Source organism: Meleagris gallopavo, chromosome 1, assembly GCF_000146605.3.
Source record: "Meleagris gallopavo isolate NT-WF06-2002-E0010 breed Aviagen turkey brand Nicholas breeding stock chromosome 1, Turkey_5.1, whole genome shotgun sequence".
In the NCBI taxonomy this organism is placed as follows: Eukaryota; Metazoa; Chordata; class Aves; order Galliformes; family Phasianidae; genus Meleagris; species Meleagris gallopavo.
This window is the reverse complement of record NC_015011.2, coordinates 77,199,158-77,211,995: the sequence shown is the minus strand read 5'-3', so window position 1 is coordinate 77,211,995 and position 12,838 is coordinate 77,199,158. Positions and strand designations below refer to the sequence as shown.

Here is a 12,838-nt window from a genome sequence, read left to right as displayed (position 1 = left end):
GCATCCCAGGTGGCGATGACATACTGAACAGGGGAGGGGGAAAAAGAGAGAGAAACCAGCCACGTTCTGCTGCACTCAAAATCCTTGGGCTTCCAAAGTCCAAGCCAGGTGTCTGTGGGCTGCAAGAGCACTTTTCTATGAGCTACTTCTGACCCCATCCTCCTTCTCCTCTCTCCTTCATACCTCTGTACTCTTAAGATGTTCTGGGAGGGGCAAAGCAGCAGCTCAGCATCAGCCGGTGAAAGCCATCCTGGAAAGCTTGTTGGTGTGACTGTGCTGCTTAGTAACCGCAGGTGTTCTCTGCCTTTGCTTGGGAAGAGCTCTGTGCATGATGAACAGGAGCCTTTCAAAAGAATCAACACAAATCACTCAAGTTATGTCATTCCACCTACAACATGAAACCTTCCCATTTCTCTAAAATCAGCATTAAAACAGAAAGGAGAGCTGGCTTTCTGTTCCTGCTTGTGAAGGGAGTCAGGGAGAACTGCTTTGTTTGGGGACTTTGCTTATTTGTTTCCTTATGTGCAGACATAAATATCTGCAATGTTGTGTGGTTGTCTGGTTTTGTTTTTCCCTTTTTTTTTTTTGACAGGAAACTAGTCTCATTGCTCTTCTTCCTGGAAGACTTTGTCCAGAAGTAGCCAGCAGCCATGTAGAGCATAGATTTGATATGGCCTAACGAAAAGGGGAAAACAAGGGCTACCAAGAGGCAAAAATGTTTCAGTTAGTCTAATTATTCAAAACATATGTGTTCTGTGTTGGTTCCTCATAGCAGCTGTTTGCCTCCAGATGTCTGACAAGTTGTTGGAAGGTGGTGTTTTATGTGAAAATTCAGTTTGTTTGCTGTTTTGGTTAGAAAAGGATAGTTTCCACTTCTGTCCTTATCTAACCATCTTCCAGCAGAAAACAGGGGGAAGGATTGAAACATTAGGAAAGCAGGTCATGGAAAGAGAACCCAGTTCAAGACTCAAAACACAAATCCATGAGAAAAAAAGACCCTAAAAATAAACATAACACAATAATAAGACTATAAGACTCTTCTTGGCTATCTTTGCTTTTTTTTTTTTTTTTCTTTTTAATGGAGCAGAAAGCAAAAGCCCTACAGCAAATAGAAATAGAATCAAATTCAGGAACCTTGCAAACTTAGCAACATCTCCCCGTTCACCATGCTGCTGCTGTCTGTAACTGGTGTCCTTGTAGAGCAATGAGTAAACAGATAGTTTGGAGACAATTTCTTGGCAAAGCAGTAGTGACCCTGGGCTTTCTAGCTCGTTTCCTCAGTGGATTTAAGCAGCTGCCCATGACCAATCCAGGAGTAGGCAGGTGTACCCCATGGGACAAGCTGAGGTTGGCAGAGTGGCCAGCAAGGGAGGGCTGGGGAGGGGAAAGTTTTCTCTCAGGCTATTGTGGTATGACTGACTTCATTTGCTGGAAGAGCAGAGTAAAACTATTACAGAGTCCAAAGGAGGGCTACAAAGATGGTAAAAGATCTGGAGGGAAATATGTCTGAGGAGCAGCTGAAGTCCCTTATTTCATTCAGAGCAGAGCAGAGGAACTGAGGGGAGGCCTGATGGCGGCTGCAGCTCCTCACAGGGAGCGGAGGGGCAGCGCTGAGCTCTGCTCTGTGTGACAGCGACAGGGCCCGAGGGAACGGCATGGAGCTGTGTCAGGGGAGGGCAGCTGGGGGTTAGGGACAGGGTCTGCACCACAGGGCGCTGGGCATGGAATAGGATGCCCAGTGGGCACAGCCCCAAGCTGACAGAGTTCAAGGAGTGTTTGGACATCGCTCTCAGACATAGGGTTTAAATTTTGGTTGGTACTCTGTGGAGTCAGGAAATGAAATTGAAGTGGGTCCTTTCCAACTCAGGACATTCTATGATTCCAAAATGACTCCCCAGCTTCTACATGCTGAACTCCTGACCATTCCTTCAGCTTGCAGAGTGCTGTACCCTTCTGACAATAAACTGACAATAAACTGAGTTCATGAAGGTTTTAACCTGCAACCGGGTTAAAAGTACGTTTTGGGACCCTGGGAAATGGAGCACTCTGTCCCTTCATCCCTGCCCTGCTCCCACATCTTCTCTAGGGAATTGAGGCCTTCTTTGGGCACTCCAGGTTCCATGTTGCGCTGCCTGGTTCTGGGGGAACAGTCCAAGCACTTCCTCTGCCCCCCCCTCCCAGCAGCCACACATGAGGTTACACAACTGTGCGTTTGAAAATTACTCATATATTCTGGCTTATTATTTTTCCTAAGAGGCTGAGCTGGTTGGAGGCTGATCAGAGCAGAGGAATCTCCTGGTGCATTTGTTCTTCGAATGCTTGGGTGGGCTGCTTCTTGTTACGGCTTGTTCCAGTGCCGAGACTTTCACTCTGGCTTGGTGTGCACATGCTGTCACTGTCCTAGAGCTGCCACAGCTGCTCTTCTCTTGGGATTTGCCAGACACAGCAAATTTGTTGCTGTTTAGACTGGGCAGGATGCTGGCAGCTGGAAATGGAGGGCTTGGAACAGCGTGAGCTCAAAATCATGGCATGGTTTCATTGATCCCACAGAGTCACGGTGCAGGCGTGCACCCAGTCTTGGACCCTGCAGCACAGCAGAGAATGCTGGATAAGTTCAGGGGCTCCTAAACAGCTTTGTCTTTTTCCACAAAAAATAAGCAGTCCAGAAACAAGGCCAAACCCTAAGCCTCAAGAAGCATCCAGAGTCAATGTACTTAATGATAACGGATTAAAATTGCACTAAGATGTGCTGTGGGATGGTAGTGGTTTGCTGCCTGTATTGGCTGGTTGCTCCAGAATTGCAGTGCATTTCCATGCGACAGCATTGCTTCAGTTGTGTGTCCAGGCTCACCAAGGCTCATCAGAAAGCCTTGCTGCTGGCTCTGCAATGTATTATATGCGCGGGTCTAAATACTGTTTTTATTTCTACAGCTTGCTGTCTATATGGACCAGTAATATAACTTGCATCCAACTGTAACAGAAGTTGCATCCAATAGCAGGTACCAATGAATACCTTTCCAACCCAGCTGTTCTACTGCACTTTGAGGTCCCTTGGAAATGTGCCCCTGGAGGATGGGGTAGGATGGGAGGTTGCAGCGGATAGCCCCAATCTGTTTTTAGCGACATTTATCTTTGAAAGTTCCCTGCTAATTGTGAAATATTTCTTCACTGTTCCTTCTGTAATGACTGTGTAACTGGTTTTGCTTGCTAATGATAACAGTGATGATCATAGTGTAGAGTGAAACATTTAAATGCGATTCAGCTGAGGAAAATTTGCCTAACTGCATCAGTGGCTCCAGAAATATCTGAAAGGGCAATTTGCTTGCTGCACAAACACCACACCACCATCTTCTCTGGGTCTTGGTACACTCTCATATCAGCTACCTATCCTACATCCCTTGGATTATCTGTCCCCAGTTAGCACATAAGCAAATGTCACTGGTGGCTGCACCAGCCAGACTGCAGAACATCTCTATGTATTTTCCTTTGGGGTTGTAAATTACCAGGTTGTAAATTTTATTTAAATTCCTGGTCAGTCTCTCAAAAGTGCTTCTGTGTCCTATGCCACTATAACAGAATTTTGTTCAAAAAGATTCTCAAGTGTACACAACGTTGCTCGGACAAGACATGTCTCAGCACTGGCTGATGATACAATTGCTAAGTGACCCTGGGGTCTGAGTTTTTTTCCTCTGCTCTTCTGTGCTTGGATCAGAACCTGCCATGCTGACTCAGTGAGTCTCTTTTGGAATCTCCTGTAACTGGCTTATCTCTGGGTCTCTTGCTAATGTATCACAAAGACTTTTAAGAAGCCTTGAGACTGCACAGGATGTATGAGGCTGAGAGTAGTGTTTGGTTATGCTTAGCCTGTTACTACTGATAGCAGATAATGAGTAGATCCATTTGTTATGAATCCACCTGCCCCAAACATAACTTTTGCCATTTCCTGTGTTCAATCCAGCAGGCCACCAGTTGGACCAGCTCACTGCTCCAGCAGAAACCCAGCTCAGCAAGAGCCTGTCATTGGATTAGTGAGTCAGAGAATACGTAGAACTAACAAATGCCAGGCAAGCATTCCCTTTCCTTGCACTACTAACACAGTCAGGGGGCCACAATGCACCTTCCCTGTTGTTGCACAGTGTTGGTGAGCCTTCAAAATGCAAAGACACCTTTGAAATGCCCTTCCTGGGCAGACAGAGTAACATCTTGCTTGCAGACCTATTCAGATGATGTAAATACAGCTGTTTCTGCCAAAGTATTAGCAATGCCTCAGTGTGTCCAAGTAGTTACATGAGCTAACTGCTGCTTTTAACCTTTTAAAACATGTAAGTTACAACCTCCTCGTTGTGCAAATATTCTGGTGAGAATGTGAAATCGAGTCTGAAAGTAGGTCTTTCCAGGAAATAAGCGTAGTCTACCAAATGGACAACGCTTGGTGTGTTCTGCTGGATGTGCACCTAGTCCCACTGCAGGACACCATACTGATTCATCCATCTCATTTTGTGCAGTATTGCTTTACACTACGTGAATTTGTTACCATTCCCAGTGCCACAACAGAAATCAAAGCAGTCTTGTGAACAAGATTTGGTTGTGAACAATCCTGTCAATAAAGTCATTCGGCTCAGCAGTACAGCCATACTTGTGAATGTCACCTCTGTACCTTTTGTAAAGTGAAAGGCCTGGCTGCAATCTGATTGCACCAAATCTAATTGACCAAGCAGATACTGATCTGTGAGGGCATACGCAACTCAGGCTGATGGCCACCATGCAGGCTCCCCCCGCCAAAGCATTCCAATCTCACAGGAACCTCTTTTCCTAAAGGTGCCAGGCACATGTGTCCGTGGGGAAAAGCTGCACAGTGCAGGCTATCTGCTGCCAGGGGTACAGAGCATATAGCATACAGCTTTGTGACAGGCCACATGATCAGTTCCAGCAGAGATGCTAAGCATATCACTCCAGGGTTTTATTAAAAGGTCAATGATTATATCAGCCATTTTTAAAAACTGCTTTTGATTGCTTTCCAGAAAAAAAAAAAAAAAAATCCCCAAAACAATGAAACTAGTAAGAGCAAAATGATCATGCTGACCCCTTCTTCTGAGCATTTGCTGCCTGTATTCTCAGTGAGCTGCAGGAACCTTCCCAAAGGACTGAGATTGAGCTCTTCACTTTCCTGCAGCAAACTTGATCAGTGATCTGAAAAATCACATAAACAGATAGCAGCTCCCCGCAGGCAGTGATGAGTCAGGGCTGTGATTACTAACGTGAACACAAAGCAGATTGGGTATGGATGCTGTCTCTCGTCCAGGTGTAGTCCCTTTTCCTCTCAGACTTAGTCAGACAGTCTCTCTAAGACCTGGCCCAGACTTTATGTACCATTAGTGACTTCTTGGTTGCAAAGCAGATCTCATTCCTACAAACAGCCCCATGCAGAAGCATTAGTATTAGAAGACATTGAAGCACAACGCCTCAGATGTTCCTCCTTTCACAACACAGGGATGGGCATTTATTACTTTTTATCTTCACTTCCCAAAAAGCATAGAATGCTTTTCTGATAGACTGGAAGAGTGGAGAGTCTGCTGTCTACATCTCAGCTAGGTTAAGAAGTTCCCATAAAATTTAGGTGAAAGTGTTAAGCACACAGTACATTTTGAGCTTTACTGCTCTTGTTTCAACTGCACTGAAATCTCAGAGTCCTGCATCATCTGGATGAGGAATCTGGTTTTCAAGGGAAGCACAGCTGAGAAAGGCTTAAAACAGGATCTGATTAGCCAATTAAAAACAGATGTTATGCTGGCAGGCAGGCAGGCTGCTGTGGATCATCCGATACAATCCCCTTCCCCTCGTTTTTGTACATGATGTCCTTCCAAGCACAGCCACCTCCCCCATAGCTATGTCTAAATTGTATTAGGAATCTTGGCAATTTTGCCACTTATACATGTTGTGAATGGTTTTGTGATTTGAAATATTTTAGAGAGATTCTAGAATCAAGTAGTTGAAGGTTTATCAGAAAGGTATCTGGTAGTCAAAGGAGTCAGACTCCATGCTGCAAAAGGCCTAGGGGTTGCAGAATTTTGATCTCTGCCATCCTTCACCTTTGCAAAGTATTCCACCTTTCTCCCCCAGGAAGAACTCCATGAGACAGAACACTCACCCACCACCCAATACTTTGCTTTTGTTTAAAGTATACAAACTAAGAAGGCTCTGTATCCTAGCACTGAAGCATAAAAGATCTTTTTTTCTTATTCAGCTTAGAAAGGAAATAGCTTTTTGCAGCAAGTTTGCTTGTTTCTCATTGCTCCACTGCAGTTCAGGGCTGCTTTAGCTCATCCATGTCCTCATCTGATCTTAATGCAGAGGCTGTTGGTTTGGGTACTCAGTCATTTATCTAACTTGGGGCCAATCCCTTTTCCATGGGAGACAGAAAAAAACATTCCCTGGGACAGTTGCTACGTACTAAGGTTTGAATTCCTTGGCTCTGGAGGATCACGCATTGAGCTGTTTCAGGTAGATAGCTTCCTCTACTACTGCCTCAAATGCAGCTGAATAGTGTCCCTTCCTGTCCCAAGCCAGTACTTGTAACAGAATTTACTAAGATCCCTTTAGCCAGAATCAACATAATCAGGAATGTCTGTAATATACTTAGAGGTGCAAACAATTTTCAAATGAGAACTATTGCTTCTGTTGCTTGGTCACAGATTTAATACGATTCATCCCAGAGAGGCCAAAGAAAGGGGAAAAACAAGATTTACTCTTGTTTTTCACTTTGACAGAGGAGAAAGGCTGATATCAGCTTGCTGAATAGCAGAGCCATCTAAATTAATTGCACATGGAGCGTCTGGTCTCAGCAGTTGGATGCTAATCCTTTGCAGCACTACAGCCACATAAGTGCTCAGGGATAGACTAGAGAGAAGGTCTAATTTAGGACAAAGACAAGGCAACAGAGGCACTTATGACAAAAAAATCCAACAAGGTTCTAGGCTACTATGAGGGAAGCAAAGTTGCCAGAGAGACTCAGAAGCTCTGTTTTCATTCTAAGAAAGCAGGAGAACGAAGGAAAAGAGCAGCTCAATTTCAAACATACATGACAAATTCATGCCACCTCAATCTCCTGCACAAACATGACATTCTGACTTTGCCTTCAACTCTTTGCCACCTCCTATCCCAACAGCAGCTGCTTAAGAAGAAAGCACAAAACTCAGCGGGAAGAACGGAAGCAGCTACCAAATGCTTTACCTTTCACTGCCTTGGTTAATTGCTTTAAAATTCAGTTTGGCCAATGTCAGCAAGTAATCAGAAAGAATTTGATTGAATCACCTTACCTTAGTAAGGCATCAGCTTGACAGAACCTGGGCCCAAAGACATCTAAAAACAGTGTAAGTAAGGGAATGTGTGATGCTTTCAGAAGTGGTATAGCTAATAAAAAATAAGTGCCTAAGTGCTGCATGTGAGTTTCACTGACAGTAACTGTGTCAGTCTAATGTCAACATCACAGGGAATTACAGCAGCAAAAACAATACTCACATAATTATAGTAATATGCTTCCCTATGGTGACTCCCTCAGTGAGCCTACAGATGGTTTGAAATAGTCTAAGCAAGGCATAAAGCTTTCATCAGGAGTTTTAATTGTGCAGTGGGTAGGGTTGTTAAAACACTAAGAGTTAAGATGTGCACAGAGTGTGCTCTTGGGCCTCTCTAAGATGAGCACATGGTATCCACCCTTAATTATGGTATGCCCGTGTTTTATCTCAGCCTAAAACAAATACACTTTGGATATTAGGATTATTTTAATTATATTGAATAACCTGAGATCCTCGATGATTTGATCCCCTTCCCCTTCTCCCCCCCATAATACATTACTTCTAATAGGCTCCAGTAAAAATACAAGTGGTAAATCATCACAAATGCAGATCCACTGAAAAAAAAGCATGATTTTCACAGAACAGTGCTGGTCTGTCCTGCCACTCAGATATGTAAGACTTGCATTAAAAATGTAAAAATTAAAGCAAAGTCCTTCAAGGGAAAAATATGCTCAATAAGATACACAGTGCCAAGATCTCCTTTTTCACTTTGCAAATGCACCAGAGACAGTTTTGCACTTCACTGAGCCAAATAATTTCTTAAAATGACTGGGCTCGGGTCTGAAAAACGTGCAGACAGAGTCCTAAGAAAAAGTGTTCAGGACTTATGACTCTGAGCCATCTGTAAGCTAAAGGCATAGGGACTGCCTTAACTGATGAAGCTGAGAGCTCTGTTTTTGCAATACACTTTGAATCACCTTTAATGTGCCTATTAAGTGGGCACTAGCTATTTTGCAAATGTCCTGGTGGAAATGCCATGGGTGTGAAAAACAGCAGATGGTTAATGGGGGTGGAAAGCTATACAAATTGTTAGAGAGGCATGGAAAATTCACTGCTGGCTGTAAACCAGTTAGGAGACAAGGGCAGCTGTTAACAGCTAGGTGAAAGGAGGTTAGGGACATGTGGTAGCTGCTCCAGTTTGACTACTGCTATTTTCCTCTCAAAAAACAACAGACAAGTGTCAAAAGCAGCATTTGTAATCCACATATTAACAGCAAGGTGGTTTCCACTGTGCTACAGTTTCCAGCCTTCAGCAGCACCTTAGATCTGATAATGAAATCGCGTAAAGATCCCGGTAGCCACTTAGAAAAGCACTATTAAGTTGTATGTGCATGACTGTTAAATCCCAGCCAAGTTTTCATCTGTAACTGACATACCAACACGCTGAGGGTATATGGAGCCTAAACACAACATCAAGCCAAAAGGAGGCCAGGGCGGGAGAGAAAGGAAACTCAGTGTAGTCCATCTTCCACTGTACTCCTAATACAAGAAAGCCAAAACCCTCAAAGTGCAAACAAGTTGTGACACACAATTACGCTATCAAAATCAAGGGAGAATTATTTTCCTATTTATCCAAACAACATACAGTGTTTTGGGAGAGAGAGAGATGTTTTCAGACTAAGCCTTACAAGGTCTCATGATGACATTTCATACTCAGAACTTTCATGACATTCTTCCTACTGTGGATTCCATCATCCCTGATGATTATATATTTAAAGGGAGCCTTCTCCCTATTCTTTCATTTTGTTGGCAGCTGAAAGACTTTTAATATCCAATTCCATAAATAATCACTGCTGCACTCTTGTATACTGTGTCTGTCAAAATCAGTAGATGTCATACAGTATAATATGTAAAACAGCATATCAAGAAGTAAAAGGGACACTGATATCTCTAAGAAACCACTTGGCCTCTCCACCAATTCAGAAAGATGCTGTTCATTTATCATAGAAACACATCTGGCATTTCAAAGCAGACATGAAGAACTCTAGAAGAGTATAAAGGAAGTGTAAATGCTTTTCAACTTTATTCTTGCTGGGAGGGTAGTGGCATCCTGACATGTCACATCATTCACTGAAGATGGACTGGGACTGTATCAGGCTCCTAGCTCAGTCAGCATTTATGGTACTAAGTGCTGCAGTAATCTTTGCTTGGCTGCAGTGTTCTGTTCAGCCTGCAAACACGGTATTCCCAATTTCAGGTACTTTTGCTGCATCAAAACCAAAGTAATCATCACTAACCAATAGGGAAAGTGACCAGACATGAAAGCATAGAAACCATATAATGAGCAACATGTCAGGCTGGTACTGCACAATATTTGTACAAACCAGTCAAAAACAGGTATTACAAATGGATGTGGAAAACTATAATAGTTATAAACACAATCAAATGTTTTTGATGGATCTCCCTGAAAAGAGAAAGTCTGTTCAGGAATAAACGCAACGGCTTCAAAAAAGAAGAAAATAAAGTACTGATCCCCCCAAAAAGTCAACTTTTCCATTGGATAAATATATTTGAAATAGTTGTACAGTTCACAGTGGCATAAAGTGTTCTGATTGCTTGAGTGCTTGAAAATATCTCATCAGTAAAAAAATACCAGAGCTGGGGAAGGAAAACCCTCTCTCTGAATTCTGTGGGCAAATGCACAGGTTTTGGCAGACATCAGGTCATTGGATCCATGGGAAACCAACAGCATTGCAGGACTGCAGATCACAAGTCAGGGGATGGAGGATACGAGGAATAGTAAGGCCCATTTTCCTGAAATGAGAATAGAATAAATAGTTGAACAAAAACCTTCTCCAACACACCTTAGTGTAATGGATGCTAATACAGAGACAAAAACAAACAGGTACTCCTGACTGCTTCTTCCATAAGTACAGTGACCACAACTCACCCAGGACAGGACTGTTTCAGTGATCAGGAAAAAACAGGCCTTGGTTTTGCCTTTGTTTTAAACAAACAACAAGTCAAAAATTCAGCCACAACTATGATGCAAGGAAGCCACAAATGCCAGGAGAGCAAGTTATTCAGTTCAAGACAAAGTTGCCTATGCAGCTCTGTCTGTTGCTTTGTAGTTAGAACACAACCTGTTTGAATTGACTTGGGCAGTGGAAATCATATTCATTCCACCATTTGGGTAGAGACCTGGGATGGGGAAAAAAGGAGGAAGAACCAATGCTGTGGCAAGGTTCCCTACTTGATTTCCACTTTTCTTTGCTGCTTCCCCACTCACTCCTGCCATGTACTTGATACATAGCATAGGGAAGAAAAAAAACACAGTTTTTTTTTATTTTAAACAGGTGTAAATTACATAGTATATGCATGACAAGTTATATATATTGTAGACAGGCTCTTAACATGTTAAGCTACAGTTCTTGGCTGAAGAAATATAGTCTCTCTCATGCACACAAGAGGCTGAAACTACTGGGAACAAAGTCTGCTTCTTGGTCAAGCCCACTCCTTGGATTACATACAAAATACAGAACAATTAGACTCTCTCTTTGCTTTCCTCATTCTTAAGATGTAGAAATCAAGTCTTTAAAAGCTTTTGCTGACCAGAACAAGAGATACACAATAAGTACACTTGGGAGCACAGACAGATACTTGCCACATGAAATCACTCACCCTGGCATCATACTCAAGAACAAAAGGAGGGAGATCAATCTGTTCTGGAGGTATGGCTGTGAATAACTGCTGAAGGCTTTCCACATAGTGGATCTTGTCCTTTAGCCCTGAGACAGTAAAGGTAGTGAAAAACCATGTTGAGACCTGAAGATAAACCCCAAACAAAAACTAATTAAGATGGTGCTGTTTCAAAGCCTTACCATTCAACATAATATTCAAAAATAGGCTTGAGCTAAAACTGAGGCACTGATATAATTGCAATAACACAAGGTCAAACAGTACACACCGCTGTTTCCTAGCAAGCTTTAGAGCTTTAAAGCTAGTGTGTCCAACTCCATACCAGCTCTTCCCTAGCTGCCAACTTAAGTTCCCTATTTTCTACTGTAGAAAACCACAGGGTTAAAAGTATCAACTCTTTTTTTTTTTTCTTCCAGAAAAAACAGCATAGAACAGATAAAATATGCTGTCTCTCAGTTGGGTCATAACCTTAGGAGAAACTTATTACAATAGGAAAGTTTTATTACAAGAAAAAGGATCTCGTGGAAAAAGCTGCAAGTAGTCTGCAACAACCTTAATGTACATTTCTGACCTCCAGAAATGGCTTTTACGACCACTACAGAAAAAAACAAGAAAAAGTGCTCATAATGAAAATGAAGATGAGGATTATGAATATTAATTCGTGTGTTTCAATTTTAAAACATTCTAAAATCACAGTCAAGTTACTAAACTTATGTAAACAATTTCTCTGGGTGAGGTTATTCAATATCCACCTACTAATGCTTCACTCATAACACACTAGATTCTAGAAAGCTTTGTTGGGATGAATGGAGAGGTGAGAGAATTCACAAAAAAGATGCCCCAAAAAGCCCTTTATTCACATGTAGACAGCTAGAGCAATAACTTTTATGTACAAGAATAAAGTGTATAGTATTTCAAGTTATCTTAACACAAGCTGTCACTCAGCAACAATTGTGATAACCTAAAAACGAAACAACAAAATACCCCCCCCCCAAAAAAAAAAAAAACCTGGAAATTCATCCAATCCATTTTCCCTTCATGAATGAAGGAAAACTTCTCATAACGCAAGTTAGGAACCCTTCTAGTTAGATAAGTGACATTTGTTACTGTGGCCAGTTGTGTGATTTCATAGTAAAAATTGTTACTTTCCAAAACCACTACAAGAGAATTGAGTTCCTCACAGACCATAAAAATGCTCACATCAAAGCAAACGCAAAAGGCAGAATTAACCTACAAAAATTGACTGTGTAGGGAATATCCTGCTTCTACTTCTTTGTGTTTTTGAGAAACTGCTAAACCCTGCATACTTAAAGCCATGTGTTATAGATAAGCAGTCAGCCTTGGAATATATGTAATTTAAAACAGTTTCATATCTAGAAACCAAACAATCTTACTTGGCACCATAAAGTACGTAAGTACATTCAGAACAATGCTTGTTTTCTAGTGATATGTGAATTTCCAAGTCTCTCTTATCTCTTAGCACAGAAATAAACACTGCAACTGTAAAAGACAGCAGCCACTCATTGTTCCAGGATTCAATACAGCTTTTTAGCAGTCACCGTCTCCACCAGGACTTTCGGCTGCATATCCTTTATCATATTTCATAAGCAGACTGTCTCTGCAACAGTCAGCAGCAATCCTTCTTGCCTTTCAGTTGAAGAAAAGGCTTGTCAGGATGACACTGACATATCCTTTTATCTCCAGTTGTGCTGCTAGAATTGGGTACAAACCAATTAAATTTCCAGCAAGTCAGAGAGTTCTCTTTCTCATCCTTCCTGCTTTCTGCCAACTATCTGCTTGTCCTGTAGATCTGCCGAGTTCCATTGCTTTTCTCAAAGGGAGAA

At 42.2% G+C, this 12,838-nt stretch overlaps 1 protein-coding gene across 3 annotated transcripts in view; it reads right to left on the bottom strand.

The window, feature by feature from the left end:
- Positions 1–9,348: 9,348 nt before the first annotated feature.
- The window catches only part of GDAP2 (ganglioside induced differentiation associated protein 2), a 22,334-nt gene continuing 18,844 nt past the window's right edge, over positions 9,349–12,838 (bottom strand). For 2 of the 3 annotated variants that reach the window (XM_010718726.3, XM_010718742.3), the window contains 2 exons: positions 10,977–11,120; positions 9,349–10,109 (listed from right to left, as the gene is read on the bottom strand). In XM_010718726.3, the coding sequence (XP_010717028.1) occupies positions 10,062–10,109; positions 10,977–11,120 (192 nt within the window). In that variant the 3' untranslated portion in view covers positions 9,349–10,061. Of the gene's footprint in view, positions 10,110–10,976; positions 11,121–12,838 lie in introns of those variants that run through there. The other variant, XM_010718734.2, reaches the window with a different exon arrangement.